Source organism: Carya illinoinensis, chromosome 6 (assembly GCF_018687715.1).
Source record: "Carya illinoinensis cultivar Pawnee chromosome 6, C.illinoinensisPawnee_v1, whole genome shotgun sequence".
Lineage (NCBI taxonomy): Eukaryota > Viridiplantae > Streptophyta > Magnoliopsida > Fagales > Juglandaceae > Carya > Carya illinoinensis.
In genome coordinates, this window is record NC_056757.1 from 11,890,979 (window position 1) to 11,910,660 (window position 19,682).

Consider the following 19,682-nt stretch of genomic DNA (forward strand, 5'->3'; position numbering starts at 1 on the left):
TTTAACTTTTTTTTAATTTTTTCAAATTTTAATACAATAATAATATTAAAATATAATATTTTAATATTTAATTATAAAATTTAAAATTTTTATTTAAAATTTTCAACGGCTAAGCAGAATCTAAATATCGAAACGTATCGGTTGCACGTAATTCGAGTCGTGCCGGAGGTCATGCGACCGTCAGCTTCACACGTCAGCAGGAACCTGTAGGCCCGTGATGGAGGGAACAACTTTCCTCTCTATGTTCTTAACTTCTTGGTCCTCGTCTCCTCGCTTTCTTGGCCAACGAGGCATTAATTACAGTCGTAGGTACTGACTTGGGCGCGACGACTACACTTTCCCACACACTAGCTCTCTCTCTGGTCCAGCACATTCTTCGTAAAATTTTCTGGTGAGATTCTTGTTTTATAATTTCCTTCTGAAATTTTCTTTTGGTTACTCAGTCAGTGATCTACTGTCTTTAGCTTAGTTGCAATTAAATATGAATGGCGAGTTTCAAGCTTTGTTCTGTGGGTGACTGATTTTTCTCGACTTGTTTCATGCATGTGGGCGACTCTGTATTTTCTTAGCAAAAGGATTTCCGATCCCTGCCGCAAGAGATTAGACCATTTACGTTTATAAATTTGATAGCAGACCTCTACTTTTTTAACAAGTGCACTTCGGTAATTCAACGGAAATTTCTCCATTTGGATGTTTTCTAGCAGCCAAGAAACTCTTGACCGGAGCGTACTACCGAGACGAAAGCCTTTACCATTTGAGCCAATCCTAGGGCTTTGTTTGGTTCCCCCTCCCCCCCGAGACGAATTTGAGAGAATGACTACACTTGGAATGTTCAAACCTATGGTTACGTAAACATTCTTACGTTTCACCAAGATTCACTTCTCTTATGCAGTAATACATTAGCATTTTTAAGGAAAATTTGTTCAATAACTCTGCTTTGTCCAATTGAGATTCGGCTTTTAATTTTTTATATATATATTTTTATAATACTCGGGATATTTATTACTTTGGATCGACCCCCTTCACCCTGTAGGATGTGTTGAGATAAATATGTGATGAAAGAATTCGATCCAAAGTGGAAATACCACGGATAATATTCCTAAAAGACTACCCAGGGGACAAGTTTTAATTTAGACAAAGCACAGATCATTCCCCAAAAATTTCCGTTTGAAACACCATATCTGCCATTGAAAGTAAATTTTCTTTTTCAATTTTTTGGGCAAAAAAGGGTTGAAAGGACCGACCGGAGGTGGCCTCACCACCTGATTGTGATCATAGTTGCACTCTATCTGTTGTGAACCGCATATGATGGATTTAGACGGAAGGAAGCTGCATGTGCTCCTTCAAGTTGGGTAGGAAATTCAATGAATCAATCGGTGACTGATACTGATAATCTAAGGCGAATCCGTATTTTGAATTTAAGCCTAGGAATTAGTACATGTCAAAGCACACGAGAGTAATCTAACAGCCATTGAGCCACCACCTTTGGTGGTTTTTCACTTTTGTGTTTGGTATTCAACTATGGGTGCTTAGTTTCACTTTTGCGTTTAGCTATAGATTTCACAGACTCATTTTGAGAAGTGGGGTTCAGCTCCAAGCCGTTAATTAGAATATCTTCTTCTTGTTCTTATATTTATTTCTATTGGGCTAATGATATATCTAATAGTATAGATTTTCTCCATTTAGTTGGGTATTCAATTTTTTGAAAATTTCTGTTAAAAAATCATAAATTTTGTTGACTTACCATGTAGAACTTGTGACTTCTAGTTTTCCCAAGTTTATAATGACTGACTTGTTATGGCAGAAAAGAATACTGGTGAATTCACTTGGATTTGATGGGTAAGACAATTCGCTTGTCTGGATTCCCTTCTAGTGTGACTGCACAAGAAGTTAAGGAATTTCTGGAGGGACGTACAGGTGAAGGTACTGTTTATGCTATTAAGATTAGGCCAAACAAGAGTGGGGGTCGAGCAAATGCTACTGTTCAATTCACCAGCAACAGACATGCTGAGTCTATTATCTCCTTGGCTAATGTACGCCTATGGTATGGGCGCTCTTATTTGAAGGCATGGGAAATGGAGCGTGATATTGTACCAAAGCCAAGAACAACTCTGCATAGCTTGGAAAACATAATACTGCATTTTGGCTGTCAGATCTCAAATGAAAAGTTTTCAATCCTATGGCGAGCAGTGAATGTTTCTGTGAATTTTGGGACTGGATTTCGGCAATTTCAATTTTTTTTGTTGCATAATTGTGTGGAGTACAGGCTTGAACTTTCCTATGAGAACATATGGCAGATTGAATTGCATCGCCCACGTCGTCAAACTGCAAAGTATCTTCTGATCCAGGTTTCTTCTTTAGTTTAGTTTAATCTTCAATTACATGGTTGTCTTCTCTTGATACCTAAGTAGCTAGACAGGAATAGCATTTATTTTTTCAAATTTGTTTTGTCAATTTTGGAGAATTAAAAAATTGCATGTTTTGCATGTTGAGCTTGCTCCTCTGTTTCTCTGATTTTTGAAAGAATCACAGCAACCTAACTGAATTGTTGCTGTAATGATCCAAGGAAGGATGAAGCCATATCTGGGCCTATATTCCAAAATGATTAGTTGAGGCTGGAATCCCTTGGAATTCGTTATAATAGGCAGGAATTTCTCATTTCCCCTCATTCGCCACCTTCCTCCCTTCATATGCATAATTCGTGGGATTTTAATATCCCTCTCTCAGATTCCCTATCTGCTTTTCGAGCCATTCCATCGTATACCATTTGTAGCGATTAAAGGAAGGTTTAAGTCACATTTGGGCCCATATTCTAAAAGGATTCATCAAGGTTATGATTGGAGTCCCTCATAATTCATTGTAAGAGGGGGTACATTTTCTCTCATAGGGCTGTGGAGTCCCTACTCATTGGATAGAGAGAGTGTAACACCCCATTCTCATAGGATAGAGATGTTATTAACGTACATAACATAATGCACGGTAAAGAGACTCAATATTCTGAAATACCTCATTTATTGAAAAACATTAACTGAAATGAACATAAATTGTTTTTGAAACATGAAACTGAAAACGTAAAGTAAAAACATAAACTAAACCTACGTGTGACTTTCATCCAAAAATCATAAAAGAAAGCTAAGTTCTTGCACTAGATCTGCTTCTGGTCCTCCAGCTTTACGTCCTCACAATCATCAACTGTGATAGTTAAACATAGAAGAGAACAAAGAAAAAAAAAAGTTCAAATATTCAATAAATAACACATCATACCGTAAAACATATCTTAGCATAGACTTAATTGTTTTTAAAGACTCATCAAACAACGTATATCATTCACAGATTCTCATAGCATGTCTATTCATCATCAACATGAGTGGAAACATATATAATCATGGCAAACATATAACGTGAATGCATAAATTACTTGTATATCTTGTCTTTCACTTATTATATGGTGAACCACGCTTGAGTTCGTAGCACCCCATAACTTATCATAACATGGAGTGAAACACGCTTGAGTCTGTATTTCACTTGAGTCCGTGGCACCTCATAACTTATTATGTAGTGAAACACGCTTGAGTTCATGTTTCACTTAACTTGTGTAACATGGAGTAAAATACGCTTGAGTCTGTGTTTTACTTAACTTGCATAACATGGAGTGAAACATGCTTGAGTCCGTGTATCACTTAACTTGCATATTATAGAGTAAAACACGTTTGAGTCCGTGTTTTACTTAACTTGCATAACATGGAGTGAAACATGCTTGAGTTTGTGTTTCACCTAACTTGTGGTAGCCACGCTTGAGTTCGTGGCACCATCTTAGCATAGCTTGTGGTGAACAAGCTTGGGTCTGTGTCACCTTAAATTATTTATCTTTCTTAATGCATGAGGACTTTCTTGGACTTCATGGAATTTTCTAGCATGGCATATTCTTGTACATGGCATGACATAACATGATATATTTTTGTAAATGGCATTTTCTTGTACATGACGTAGCATAGCATAACATGGCCTAACATGATTTAAACATTTTCTGACATTTCATGGTGTACATGATCTAAGTACTACATGAACATGGCATGCATGATCTAAGTACTTACATGAACATGGCATCCACGATCTGGTTATTTATTACATGGCATACTTGACTTAAATTACTACATGAAGATTTTATGGCATACGTGACTTGAATACTATGTGAACATTACATGACATGTAACTTGAATACTACGTGAAAATTACATAGTATACGTGACTTTTTAATAATATTCAGTCCATCAAGCAACAAATCCATACATACAAGCATCATGTTATAATTCATCAAATATTGTGAAAGGAATCTAACATTGACTTGGCTCTTAGCGTAGTGTAGATAACCATCATAAGCACATCATATTCTCATACATAGCAATAATATTTATAGTACACATGCATTTATATGATAATACTATTTACCTCTTAGCGCTGCTTCCACAATCTTACGTCGTAGCTCGTGAACTATACGAGGCACTAATTGTCACTAACTTTTCTAAAAAGACGTGTCGTAACATTCTAAATACTTAAAATCATATATAGAGATAATTTAATTACACTAGGATTACTACATAATAATGTTATTCAAAACTCATAACATATTCCTTAACTTCTATTTAAAAATATAACTTAATAATTTTATAAAAATCTAGTTAAAAAGTCAATTGGAATATAAACTAAATAATAGGCTAAAAAATGGTTTAAAAAGGATACTTAAAAATATTCTTTAAAATTATGCTTTAAAATTGCTTAAATACTTTTTATAAAAATAAGTTGTAAAACTTGGTCTGACTTAAATTTCAGCCCAGCCCCAATTAAAGAAACAACCCATTTAAAGTTACTAAAACAGTTTCTGTAAAAGTACAACCAGCCCAATATAATCATCAAGCCGACATAAAATCAATCCACATACAATATTATGGTAGTTTCTGAAATAAATAGAGCCCAGTCAATTAAAGACAAGTCCAGATAAAACGTAACCCAGCCCCAATTAAACTCATCTTAGTAAAAGGGCATTTTGGGAGGGTTGAAGATAGAGGAAATGAAGAAATTCATAGAACAAGGGGCAGCATCATGTGGATGGAAAGGGACTCAACTCACCAAGAGAAAAGGACCAGCTACGATGGTGGGTCCGGGTGGCTGGAAGTGACTGCTGGGAAATTCTGTGGCTGCCGAGATGTGTTCTGACTTCTCTTGTAGTGTTTGACTGTGCTAAGCCGCAACACACAAAACTGTTAGTTAATAACAGTGGAGAGAGAAATGGCAGAGGGGTTTTAAGGGATCGACGCATGCGTGGGTGGAAGGGAGACTTGCTGGTGACGTCTTCTGTGGTGGTTTTCGGCGAAGTGGTGGCTGTTTGGTTGAAGGAGATGGGTTCTCGGTTTGTAGAGGCTACTACAGTGGCTATGTGTATAAGGTTTCTTGTGTTTATATCTGGAGGGTCTCATGGTGGGTTTTATAGATGAGGGGGAAGGGAGGTATTGTGAGTAATCTGGAGGGGTTTGAATTCGACTATACTTTGGTAAACTACTCCCACGAGGAAGGAAACACTGAGAGGATAAGAGTTTTGAAGTGTTTGAGTATGCTTTAGGGACCTATTACTATGAGGAGTCAAACGAATAGGAGTTTTTAAATCGAGTTAGTTTCTGATTAGGAAATCAAACAGAGAATTAAAAGGGGCGTAAAGTTATTAGAACATGAATCCAATTCAAAACAAAATACCCTCTTAAAACATATCTGATAAAATAGTAACAATGAAAATAATAAGAGTAATAAAAAATAGTAGTAATAAATAAAATAATCTCACTTTTGGGGTCTGGATGTTACAGAGAGATCTGCTGAATCCTCTTTTCCATCACCTTTCAATGAAACTGGACAAATCTATACTTTCCAAGGTCTTGAAAAAATAATTATAAAACAAGAATATATGGAACGTATTTGTAAAAATTTAATTGAGTACTTGTTGTAGAGATAGCAAATGAGTCTTCATCATTAATAAATGTGAGATTAGATTCTATTTAGGAGTGCCAATGATTATCTTGGGTGAAGTTACCCTGATGGGGGACACTTGAAGTGGAAGGAATGAGGATATTTTTTATTATGACTGTTAGTTCAGCTATCTTCTTTTATCATTTCATCTTCAGAAATTCGAACTTCCTTTTTTAATCTTCTGCACTAAGTCACAGTACTTATTCCTAACTAGACATAATTAATTGACCAAGCGACAAGCGTGATGCATATATGCATAATAAATTTTTTGGCATTTACTGATCTTGTGCTAGGTTCAAATAGACTAGAATAATTTCAGTCTAGTAACGAAAATAACTGCTTAATTTGAATAGGTTGGACCTTTATAATGATGTTTGAAATTTCTGTTCAAAAAGTTTGATATACCGTCTGCAATTGCAAGCAAAATGGTATAATTTTTTTTATTACAGTTGCAGGACACTTACGCATTCCTAATATTTTTTTTAATCTGCTAGTTATTTGGTGCTCCACGGATTTATGAGAAAGATTCGCGCCCTTCAGACAATTTATATGAAAATCCCAATTTCAATTTTTTCAAGCATATCCCTGATGACCAATGGGTCCGGGGGGTGGATTTTACCCCATCATCTTGCATTGGGCAATCTTCTTCATTGTGTTTGGAGCTTCCTTATGGCCACCAACTTCCAGATTTTCGGGATAACTTTGCTTATTATAAAGAAAGTGAAGGAAGATATATTCTGGAAAGCGGTTCTACTTTCTCTTGTAATCTGGATCTAGTTCCTATTGTTGGCCCTTCTCCAGGTGTTGATTTACCGTATGAAATCTTGTTTAAAATAAACTTATTGGTTCAGAATGGCTGTCTTGCTGGGCCAACACTTGATGTTAGGTTTTATCGCTTGGTTGATCCACGTAATATAGGCATTGACTGTATAGAATATGCACTGGAGAAACTCTTTCATTTACAGGAATGTTGCTATGAGCCATCGAGGTGGCTCAATGAGCAGTACATAAAGTACCTCACATCAACGCATCCTCCAAAGTCTCCTGCTATATCCCCAGACTCTGGGTTGGTTTCTGTACACAGGGCTCAGATAACACCTTCGAAAGTGTACTTCTGTGGTCCAGAAATTAATGTATCAAATCGTGTGCTGCGCCATTTTTCTGATTGTATAGATAATTTTCTCCGTGTCTCATTTGTTGATGAGAATTTGGATAAAATGTTTTCAACAGATTTATCTCCTCGGGCATCTTCTGCAAATGAAGATAGGAAAACTGGAATCTATAGAAGGATTCTTTCTGTTCTAAAAAATGGCATAGTTTTTGCTGGTAAGAGGTTTGAAACTCTTGCATTCTCATCAAGTCAGTTACGGGATAATTCTATATGGATGTTTGCTTCAAGAGATGGGCTTACTGCTGCTGATATAAGAGACTGGATGGGAAATTTTAGTCGTATTAGAAACGTGGCAAAATATGCTGCCAGACTGGGTCAATCCTTTGGCTCATCGACCGAAACTCTTACGGTTTATGCACATGAAATTGAAACTATACCTGATGTAGAGTTAGAAAGGGGTGGAGTCAATTATGTTTTCTCTGACGGAATCGGGAAAATATCCGCTGAGTTTGCGAAGAAAGTGGCTTTGAAATGTGGCTGTAAAGGATCCCATCCGTCAGCCTTTCAGATTCGATATGGTGGGTATAAAGGTGTTGTTGCTGTTGATCCAACCTCACCAATGAAATTATCATTGAGGAAGAGCATGTCCAAGTATGAAGCAGATAACCACAAGAAACTAGATGTCTTGGCATTTAGCAAGTTTCAGCCGTGTTTTCTGAATCGCCAGTTGATCACTCTGTTGTCTACCCTTGGTGTGAAGGATAATGCTTTTGTGAATAAACAAAGACAAGCAATAGAACAGTTGGATGCTATACTAAGTGATCCATTGAAGGCACAAGAAGCTCTTGATTTGATGTCCCCAGGAGAGAATACAAACATGCTAAAGGAAATGCTCATGTGTGGTTACAAGCCTGATGCTGAACCCTTTCTTGCTATGATGCTGCAGACATTCCGGGCGTCGAAATTGTTGGAGTTGCGAACCAAAACAAGGATCTTTATTCCAGATGGAAGAGCAATGATGGGATGTCTAGATGAAACCGGAACCTTAGAATACGGTCAGGTATTTGTACAATTTTCTGGCACTAGACACAGGCAGTCGTTCAATGATTCCACCATGTTCAGTGTCCATGGATCCGATCAGCGTTTTTTAGTTACAGGGAAGGTGGTAGTTGCCAAAAACCCATGCTTGCATCCAGGTGATGTGCGTGTTTTAAGGGCTGTAAATGTCCCGGCATTGCACCATTTGGTGGATTGTGTTGTTTTTCCTCAGAAAGGTTTGAGGTAAATTAATCTCTTAGTACTCTTATGACACTATAGTATTGAATTATGTTTATCAGTCTCCTACATATTTGAGCCTTCGTTTGAATTTAAAATGTAAATTGCTGGTTGTACTTAATTGAATTATATGATGTGAACTATACGTCATGTGTGCTGGAGTTTCTATTTCCTTAAAATCATTAATAAAATTCATATCTTAGTTATCCAAAAAATAAAGATTATGGAATGCGAACTCTAATCTTCTTCCATTGTGCCTTCATACAAGAGCTCATCTTCATTGATGAGAGGCAATATACTTAGATGTTATTGATCATTCTGAGCTAGGTTCTACCTTATGCGAGAATTTATTGTCCGTAGATGGTATTCATGACTGTGACCACTGTGCATAAACTTACATTTCATATTTTAATTGTATTTGGTCGAGTGCTGTGAGGCTTGTACTTGGTCACGCATCGTTTTAGCTACGACCTTGTTTGCCTATGGCATTTTTTCATAATTTTTATTATTATCTCAAAAAAATTTCAAAACCAAACCAAACATCTTCAAATATGAAAAGAACACCATTTCAACTTTTCATCTAGTCATTACCCAAACAAAAAAAATCAAAACTAAAACTACCCTAGAAAAATTATGTGTAAACAACTTTTCAACTCTACCTTCTACTTTCACAAACTCCAATACAAAACATATTTAAAATTCAAAACTTAATAAACAACTCATCTGAAAATTCTCAAAAATTCTCGAAATTTCTCAAAAATCTTGAAACTAGGCATGCTTTATGTTTCTGTTAAGAATTCTCATCATTTTTTTATGTTTAATCGAGCCAATGTTTATTTATATCCAAGTAATATGGCACCTAGGGATTTGGTTCAGTGAAAGATAATGACACTTACCATGGTCATAAAAAATAACCTGGATTTTTATTTTATTTTATTTTATTTTGGATGAAGGCTGCAATTGAATGTGTTTGTTGTTTTGAAATCTAGTTGTTTGAAATTTTAATATGTTATTACTGACAGTGCTGCTTTTATTTAATTGCACTTGTCTATTATTCATGAAAATATTCCTGTAGACATGGATAACTGATATATAAAATTTCAATGTAATACAAGACCACATCCCAATGAGTGTTCTGGAAGTGATTTGGATGGAGATATCTACTTTGTCTGTTGGGATCCTGAACTTATCCCACGTCAGCAAGAGGAACCAATGGATTATTCCCCAGCACAAAGTAAGCAGTTGGATCGCGATGTTACAATTGAGGTATTACTCTGCTTTCCAATATTAAGATATCTCATTGTTGCACTTCATTAATCGTGATCTCTTTGTGGTCATTATACTGATTTTTTGGTGAATGCTTTCAAATTGGTTCCGACAAAAGATTAAGTTTTCGTTTTGAATGTGTTTCTATCCATTCTTTCTACTGGACATACTTGGACGAATGGTGAGTTAATGTTGCATATTGAACTTATTCCTTGTTTACTGTTCTATCACTTTCCAAGATGTGATTAGGTTTTGATAATGAAGTGTGCAAACAAAAGATTTATATGAGCCCATGAAAGATTATGGAATATCAGTTGCTTATATTAAATCTTCTGTCTTCCTATTCTGAAAAATAGATATCTTTTACGCTATGATGTCTATCCGGTGGAAGTTTGTTAGTTTGTTCTGCTTTCAGTGGCCATTTATAAAATGGGACTTTGTATCAGGGTTGTGGTCATATATAAACTAATCTCTATATTAACGTATAATAAATGGTAAAATTGGATTTGGCAGACAGAATAATAATTGCAAATGAACAGCTTCAAGAATGTGTAGTAGCTTAAACATTTCAGCATCACACAAGTTGGAATTGGATGAAAATCCTACAAAGCCATTGCATTAACGAGTTGCATTCATCTACATTTTTTTTGCCTGTGAATTCGTTGAAATTTAAGCTTCTGCTCAATTTTCTATTAATCGTCATGCACAAAAACTCAGAAAGATAGTGATTTCCCCAAATTCCACTGCAAAAGATGTTCATTTCTTCTGGTACAGGAAGTCGAGGAGTATTTTGTCAATTACATAGTAAATGACAGCTTAGGTATTATTGCCAATGCCCACACGGCTTTCGCAGATAGAGAGCCCCTAAAAGCAATGAGTGACCCATGCATAAAGTTGGCAAAACTATTTTCAATCGCTGTTGATTTTCCAAAAACCGGCATACCAGCTGAAATTCCACATGAACTTCATGTCAAAGAATATCCAGATTTCATGGATAAGCCAGACAAACCCACATATGAATCACACAATGTGATTGGAAAGCTTTTCCGGGAGGTGAAAGACAAAGCTCCGAATAATGCTTCTTTTAAGTCCTTCACTGTAGAAATGGCAAGGCGTTCATATGACCCTGACATGGAAGTTGATGGATTTGAGGATTTCGTCGATGATGCTTTCTTCCACAAAACCAATTATGATTACAAGTTGGGGAACTTGATGGACTATTATGGCATCAAAACTGAGGCTGAAATTCTCAGTGGGAATATTATGAGAATGGCCAAGTCTTTCACCAAGAGAAGAGATGCAGAAGCAATTAATGTGTCTATCAGGTCCTTGAGAAAGGAAGCTAGAGCCTGGTTCAACGAGAAGGGAAGTGGGTTGGATTCTGGAGCTGAGGAAGTGTATGCAAAAGCTTCAGCATGGTACCATGTCACGTATCATCCAAGTTATTGGGGTCTCTACAATGAGGGTATGGATCGAGATCATTTCCTCAGCTTTCCATGGTGTGTCTATGACAAGCTGGTCCGCATTAAGAAGAATAAAACAAGTATTACAAGGGCTCTGTACATGTCTTCTTTGGAGGACCAGTTCCGTCTTGAATTGCATTTGAGATGAGAAGGTCGCATCAATTGTCGCCTCTTGAACGTTTGATGATATCTGTAGCTTGCATTTCTCTTTGCCTTGTTGCGTGTGCATGTGAATAGGAAGGGAAGAATTTAACTCAACTACTTAATATTTGCTTTTATTGGGTAATATTCTTTCATCAGATGTAAATGCCTAAGTTGATGATGAGACCCAAAAGTTGATCGTTTTGTTGTATATGTCGATGGTGTTAAGCTACTCTTGGTGTATCTGACTAAAAGAAGTGGTTTTGAAGTCATAATTTCCTTTGAAGATTATGGGTTAAAGCATATCTCTTCAGATACTTCATCCCAACTTTAGTAGAAGCATGAGGTCCTGCCGTGTTTTATTTTTTATTTTTATGAATGCAAAGCCAACGATTGACAGTATTACGGGCAATCATGCACTCATTTGGATCCGTTTTCATTTCCGATAAATGCAAAACCATATCAATTAATTTTATTTTCTTGGAGCTTTGTATTCAGTTGATAGCATTACATTCAGCTAGCATCACTTATGGGTTTACAACATTACTAAACATTTTTCGGCATTCAAATGATCAGTTGTGTTTTGAGAGAGAGATACAGAAACGTACAAGTTTGTGAGACCTGGGACTGGGAGTAACTCTTATCTCTACTTGAAAAGCTGCATTAGATGCGTTTTAAAACAATAGAAAGCTGAGTTCCTTCCTGGAATTGGGACTCCATCAGGTTGGAAACCTCGTCGATTTTCTTAGAGAATCGATAGAACAAATCATCAACAATCTCAGCTCCAAAATGTTTACTGATCATACCCTCCAGGCCAGCTCTTCTTTGCATCACGCATGACTTCCCAGTAATTGGGGCATCAATTCCTGATCGAGGGTTTTGTATCTCCATTTTCTCAATTCTAAAACACCCATTTCCTTCCACAATCTCTCTCATTTCCTTGGGCGAGGTAATATAGAAAGGCAAGTTGAACAAGTCCACCTGAGCTTCACTTATTAATCCCTGCAAAAATATTTAGCCATTTTGGCCTTCAATTTACGCATGCATGAATTGTAATTTATTCACGAAACAATGTAGACTAGGAGCGGCGAGAGAACATTCAACCTTTACCAAATGGGTCATCATGAATCAGCTTTCATTTTAGATATTTAATTTGCGAGATTACTCATATATATGCTGATTGTTAGCAAGTGAAGTTCCGCAAAATTAGTTTCAAGGAACTTCCTCTTAGAAATCCTAGCAATGAAAGAGGTTATGTGTGTGTGTGTGTGTGATCACTGACATACCTCCTTTGCCATATCCATGAGGCTGGACCCCAGGCAATCAGACATCAATCCGTGTACACTGGATTGGCCCACATTTGGGATAGCTGGCATGATAAGCACCATTATTCCATCCACAACAAGCTCTTTAGCTCTAGCATCAAAAAAGGTTGCCATATCCTCTGCAAATTGGGCTGCATAAGCATGAGCTACTTCATCTTGGGCACAAGTATAGCTAATCCTCCCCTTGTTCCATGCTGGAGAGTTCTTGTTTAGCAACTCTTTTGGCACCTCAGAGAGAAAGTGGAGTGCGTAAAAGGAATGGACAAAGTGAAGAGAGGATTCGGGGAATAACCGGCCATGGAAAGACCCCGGCACGCCGGCTGCAAAATATGGCCTTTCGGGTGGAAGAGTTGTAAAGAGGGTATTGAAATTATTGGATGGAATGTCATTGAAAAACACCTGGAACTCTGGTGTACGAGAAGTAAGACCTTGAGATTGGCACTTGTGCTGCACAGCATCTATTATATTTTGCATGACATTGAAAGTGTTTGGTCCAACTGAACAACCTAAGTCTGCTATACGAAATGTGCTTTTTGAAGTAAAGGAAAACTTCTTTACATCAAGCTTCTCTGCAATTGCATCATCGATCATTACCTTTGCGACATCCATGGATTCTTTCCGAGCTTCTTCCTGCAATATAAGTCAAGTATGTGAATATTGTCTCCTTTTCACATCATTTATTGCTTAGTTAATACTGCTTAAAATATTTATATAGACCAAAATAAATATTATAAGATCTACTACTTTATGTACATATAGCTCTTTCATTGAGAAACTTCGTAATGATGGGGTAAGAACTAAAAGCAATCTGTGATGCACGAACGAAGAAAATGCATGCATGCTCAAATAGGGGTAGAAGTACTTGAAGAAGATGAAACCTTGAAATCTAAGCTTTCGGCGTCAATGTAGGCACCGTCTCCCGTATCCATTGGATAAGATTCCGGCAGTACTCTTTCTGTGGTATTGCTGTCTTCGATCGCCTCTTTCTTTCCCTATGAGATTATTCTCTGCTACTTAATTGCTAATTTCCCAGAGGGTTTTTGCCTATTTATTTTCTGGAAATTCAAAGGGTCAAAGACAGTAGGTAGTAGGCATGCACGCACGTGGGACGACTCTTTTGTTTGCTCTTATCTTCTTGAAATTTGCCTGCTAGCTTTGATATATATTGTTAATTACAATATCATCATCTACTTGAATTGTTACATTGAATCAAATTCCGTGTCTGCCCTGCCCTGTATGCACTTTCATTTGAAGACGCCACGGAAAGTTAAAATGAATCAAATTCAATTAATACAAAGCAAATATAATGTCATCATTGTAAAGCCATAACAAGAGTCTGGTCAAATGGGGAATCAGTACTCTAAATTTCGACCCACATTTCACACCCTTTGGTAATGGTTCCCTTATTTGATGTCTTTTTATTTATTTATTATTTTTTCTTTCAATTTCTCTCTTTATACTCGCTCTTTATTAAACTATATTTGTGGTATAGGTAGAGAGAGATATACTTTAGTCATAATTGATAGATTACATCAAATACTTTTTAATTTTAAATATTCAACTTTTTCATTTAATCATTATCTAATCATTATAATTTTCTCAAATTAAAAAAAGAAAAAAAATCAACCGTTTCAAATTTCAAAATAAAAATTATATTCAAACAATTTTTAAACTTTATAATATTTTTATTCAACTCTTTTTCTTTCATTTCCCAAAACTCAATAAAACATCTTAATTTAAATATTTCATTACTATTCACAACTACTATTTACAAATATTCTTAGTATTCAAATGGACCCTAAAACTCCTCACAACGATACAATACAAGAGATTGCATTTTTTGTCCTAAAAATTTTTGGAGACTAAAAATTTTCATCTCTATTTTGTATCAAAAATATTTTTGGAGACGATTTTTTTTTTTTTTTGTCCCTAAAAAACCATTTTAAGGACAAATTGTGACTAACCCGTTCCAAGGCGTTAAAATGAAATTTTTGACAAAACAGTTTCATCCCAAAATACTGTTCGAACATAATACATTTAGTTCGAACAAATGAGTAATTGTTTAGAAAAGTTGGTAATTTAATTCAAATGACGAGAATTTGATTTTTCCTGTTCGAATGAAAAAAAGTGTTCGAACACTTTCTTGTTATTCAAAAATCTTAGTCTATGTTCAAATATAAATAATCTGATGGATCGTCTTAAAAAAGGTTCTAATGAAAATTTGTATTTGAACGGTTTATTGTCCATTTGAATAATGACCAGTTTTGTTAAAAACTAATGGTATGCATTTGATTGCTAACGTATATAAGATTGTTAGAACGTAGTAGTAATCCATTCGAACAATAGCCACGATTTTATTTTTATTCGATAGTTTTTATGTTGGTCGGTCGAATGGCGGCGGTAATTGTATTCAAATGTTAATAATTAATAATTATCATTCGAACTGAGAGTCAATTATCATTTCAACTGAAGATTCTTCATTTGAACGATAATCAATGATACAGTAAATGACAAATTTAAAATAATAAAATAATATTTAGAAATTATAATTAAAGTACCACAATTGTTTAAATGTTGCATTACAACGTGTTCTAAACTTAGTGCAATAAGCCAAAAGACATAAAAAGTAGAGAAAATAAGTTCTAAGTTGGTGATGACATAAAGTTTGGAGACATCATTAACTACATCCATTCAAACATTTTTTGGGAATGAGTTTCCATCTCCCTAGGCCTTCTTGTTGTTGTTCTCTTAGTCGTGCCTTCATATCCGTTGATCTTCCAACTCACATTGTTTGGGCTTCAATTGTTCAATCTCAAGCCTTATTACTTCCTCAAAATCCCAACAGTTGTTATTCTATCTACTTTGAAAAGAGGATGAAGTTGAGGAGGAAGGTTTCACGCAGCATCCTAAACCCCTCAAATATCCAGAAAGGGCTCCAAGAACTTGAGAAAAAAAAAAAAAACCCTCAACATTGTTAATGGAGGATTCATCATACTCAAGATTTTGTTGAAGTGAAACCATCTTCTATTACAAAAAATAGAAAAGAAAAATCATTAGAGGTAGTATAAATAACATAAATATTATTAGGCAATAAAAAGAAATTAAATTTACATAATTTGCTTTTGCTTCAGAATTGGCCCAAAAGCCATTGCTACTTATTTGCGATTTAGCATACAATTAGGTCAGATTATAGTTAGTAGGACTATCTTGTTCCTATAAAAAGAAAATGCATATTAAACTTTAATAACAAATATTGATATGTTAATATTTAAAGGGGCCTAGTATAATGTTATCAACTTCTTTGATAGTCTATGAACAGATCTAGAGCCTACATGATGGTGTATTGTTAAATTGCTCTATTTGCTTTGTTGACGATACTCCATTGCTGCAAGAAAAGAAATAAATTTATTAATATATTTGTTTCATGCATCTATCATGTAACAAAATGAAAGATAGTAGTGAAATTATTTGATATGCTAGATCTTCAAACATATCACAAAACTTCTCACATTCTTCTAGCGCATGTTTTGGAATGGGTTCTAATGCGCCTCTATTGCATTATTAGAATTTTGATTGTGTGCATGTCATCTATCTTTATACCTCCGGAATGCAGTATTCATCGGCTCATTAGATACGGGTTGATAAGGACTCCTTTATGTTTGATATTCGAAGAGTCAGTATTAGTATCTCAACAGGCAGTATTGATGAGCTTCTTAGCATCCCTCGTGAAGGTAGGTGCATACCTTGCCTTGGCATCGGTTTTAGGGACAGCTGGTGGTGATGATACCTAGGATGAGGCTCCAACATACGATGAGGTTCATCGATTAATGATAGAAGATTCAGTTCCTCCATATGATGGCAACAAGGTTATTAAACATGTTGATTGTTGAGCCTTTTATCACATTATAAATTTGATTCTCACATCATATCGATCCAAGAAAGCACAAGATAGATTTTTGCAATGAATGAGCTTGACTAATGTTACAGATAGTATGAGAAGAGCCGATTGATCTGCATCTATACTTCCACATCCACATCCGATCTAAGTCACTGCATCTATGCTTCCACATCCACATCCGATCCGAGTCACAGTATTTGACTAAAAGTAGTCTATTATATGCATTGATGATCTCAAACCTCCTAGTTAAATTGGGGTTGAATGTGCTTTTGACAAAGTGGATGAAGCCACAAATCGGCCACTTAATATGATAACTTTAGGCAAGAGTGAGAGTCACTTGTAAAAGACTCGCATTAGAGTTGTGGTGGCACGTAGTGGCACTGGGTGTGATCTAGCTCTTACAGATGTTAACGCTAATACAGAGGCTACAGTGACTAAAACTTTAACATCCCGCTCTTTCTTTTTCTTATAGTTACAAGTCTCATTCTGCTTGTCGAGCCTCGATGGCATGTTTTTAAAGATATCAAATAGTTTTTAAAGCAAGCCTAGTGTTTTAAAAACCTTCAATATTTTAAATATCCTGAAAATATTTATATGAGATATTTTCAGTATTATTGGACTAAACTTGATTTTAAATAAAACAATTAATATATTTTTGAAGAGTTCCAAAAATCTATAATTATGGAAAATCATTTTATTTAAATGAATTTTAGTTATTTAAAAATATTACGATATTTAAATTATGTTGAAAACTCTAAATTAAATTAAATGGTTTTATTCTCTTAAAAATAATTAGCAACACTTCATCATTTAATAAATGATGAAGATTATATTTTATAAACTAAATTTAGTTAAAAATATTCTTTCTTAATTCCTCTTAGTGTTTCTAAGTTAAATTAATGTTTTAATCATCACCATTAGATCGTTTTGAAGATCTCAAGACTAAGGGTCTGGATTGAATACCCAAGTCCCTACCTTTTTCCCTCACTTTTCTCTTTCCACTTTCTCTCTCTCCTCCCTCCCCCTTTGAGCCTAACAGGCAGCAGCTCTCCCCTACCATGGCCTCTTCTTCTCCAGCCTAGTGCTGCCGCATGCTTCTTAGCCTCACCACCACCACCGGCATCTCCTTCTCACCCCGGTGAGCTCTCTCCCCTACTGATGAGTCTCGTGCAGCTCCTTATCTCTCTCCTCCTACGATAGCCCAACTGAAATGGGTTTCACCAATTTCTTACTCCCTTATGCAGTCATACGCGGCTACCTATGCCACCATTGACCACCATGACCGCCTCTTCTTACTAACATTCACCCCCATGGCCTCCCTTTCCCGCAACTCTCTCCCTCTTCGTCGGATCACATCACACACACACACACATGAAACCCACGGGTTTCTTCCACTTGCACCACCATGCACTACCTCCCAAGCCACCGCACCACCACTGCTGAGTTCCCCTTCCCTTGGCAACCTCGCTCTGGCCTTCCCATGCCACATTGTAGCCCCTAACTCCCACACACAGAGGTTTCACCACCCATGGCTAGATCTACCACTGCAAGCCACTGTGCCATCTCCACCTCGCCACCACAGCTCCACTGCCCCTCGATCAAGCTCCTCCACACCTAGCCAAACTCCCTTAGCTCTCCCTCACCATATGCTGTGAGACCCACGACCTCCACCACCACCAACACCCTTGTGTCTCCACCGTGTGCCACCTTAGCACCACCATGAGACCATCACCACAAGACTACAACCAAACCCTTCTCCGCTCAGATCTACACCTGTAGCTACCTTTAATAACCCAAATAGCCACCATATGCGGTTTAACAACCACGTACAACTCTTCCAATGCCTTTGACTATGACGGGTAGCGAGTAATGCATGAGTTAATTACAACGATGGTATAACCCTCTCTTCCTCGTTATTTTTGTTAGATGTTAGTTGGTTGTTTGTGGAGTTCAATGTATAGTGAGGTGTTAGGCATAACTGTGTAGTGTGCTGTAAAGTGCAGGTGTGAAGTGTGTGTTGTAGTAGTGATGCGGTGTGACGTAGTATGAAGGGAGTACACATGGTTTGTACTCCATGTTGTGTAGTGATGCACTATGTGGCGTGCATGATAATCACGTATGGCGTAGAGTGGATGGAAGGAAGTTCATGTGGAGTATTCTCTATACAGTGTCGTGATACACTAGATGGCATGTCACAAAAGTTGGATGGTGTAGTTGAGGAGAGTAGAACGTGTTGTGTAGTGTCGAAAACTGTGGAGTAGTGTCTCGAAGCAGTCGTGAGGTGACCCTGTTATAGTGATGGGTATCACAATATAGTTTGGGATTAGTCTCAAGCTACATGATGAGATAGAGGTGTAGTGCGAATGAGGTCTCGTAGTGTAAGTGTTGGGATGAACTTGTAAAGGGTCGGGTAGTAGGAAGGTCATACTGATCGGATTTGTCATACTGAGCGGGTTTGAGTAGAAGCTAGTATTGGAGTATGGAGCTTGTTTATACAAGTAGGTATTCAATGGATTAGAAGTTGATCTTAGGTGATAAAGTGTAAGGTACATGTGCATTTGGTAAAACATGTGTATCGAATGGATTTGCCATATATAATGGGCAATCTATCCCAAGCATGGTTACATGATATTTATGTCTCAGAGTTAGCTTAAAATTATGTGGCATGTATGGATAGGAATGATGATTCAGTATGGGTTAGGATGCATGAAAGTAGTAATGGGTACGTTGTCTAGAATTTGGATGCGTCACTTAGTCGGTTTGAGTCATGCATCAGAATGTGGTTAATAGGAGAGTAAGACGAAGGTCGTAGTGTCTTAACTCTAAGGTGAATCGTAGAGGTTTATTTTAAAGGATAAGACCTTGAATTAGAATGCTAAAATTGGAAAGGAGACCCAAGTGGGTCCTAGAAAGAGGAAACGTGATAAGGAAGACATACAAGATGGAGGTAATGACTGTAAATAGATTCCAAAGGTTTTAGCATAATAAATGGCATGTAAGAACATGGGATTGAAGGAGAGTATTCCAAACAAAGTGCAGTTCTATTTCTAGTTTAGTTGCTTATGTACTAGATTGAGAATGACATTAAGGTTATATGTATACATGTAGGTTGTCATCAGACATGCACATAAATGGACTGTATGAAATGAGTATGGTATAGAATCCAGGTAAGTATTACATTCATACTC

The 19,682-nt window shown here is 36.6% G+C and overlaps 2 protein-coding genes across 5 annotated transcripts; one reads left to right on the forward strand and one right to left on the reverse strand.

Annotated features, from left to right (window-relative positions):
* The first annotated feature begins 232 nt into the window (after positions 1-232).
* LOC122313129 (RNA-dependent RNA polymerase 1-like) lies at positions 233-11,571 on the forward strand. Of its 2 annotated transcripts, none has more exons than XM_043127871.1 (5): positions 233-391; positions 1,805-2,348; positions 6,510-8,407; positions 9,517-9,667; positions 10,442-11,571. In XM_043127871.1, exons 2-5 carry the CDS (start codon positions 1,836-1,838, stop codon positions 11,276-11,278), a joined length of 3,399 nt encoding a protein of 1,132 aa, XP_042983805.1. In that variant the 5' UTR covers positions 233-391; positions 1,805-1,835; the 3' UTR covers positions 11,279-11,571. The 2 variants fall into 2 exon arrangements, with proteins under 2 accessions (XP_042983805.1, XP_042983806.1); XM_043127872.1 differs by lacking the exon at positions 233-391 and adding an exon at positions 694-848.
* Positions 3,043-13,714, reverse strand: LOC122313130 (loganic acid O-methyltransferase-like). 3 transcript variants are annotated; one of them, XR_006243296.1, is made up of 4 exons: positions 13,475-13,710; positions 12,558-13,226; positions 11,880-12,273; positions 3,043-3,192 (listed from the first exon to the last, which is right to left on the reverse strand). XR_006243296.1 is itself a non-coding variant. In XM_043127874.1 (3 exons), exons 1-3 carry the CDS (start codon positions 13,523-13,525, stop codon positions 11,935-11,937), a joined length of 996 nt encoding a protein of 331 aa, XP_042983808.1. In that variant the 5' UTR covers positions 13,526-13,714; the 3' UTR covers positions 11,722-11,934. The 3 variants fall into 3 exon arrangements, 2 of the variants coding, with proteins under 2 accessions (XP_042983808.1, XP_042983807.1); XM_043127874.1 differs by lacking the exon at positions 3,043-3,192 and having other exon boundaries at positions 11,722-12,210; positions 13,475-13,714; XM_043127873.1 differs by lacking the exon at positions 3,043-3,192 and having other exon boundaries at positions 11,722-12,273.
* Positions 13,715-19,682: the final 5,968 nt, after the last annotated feature.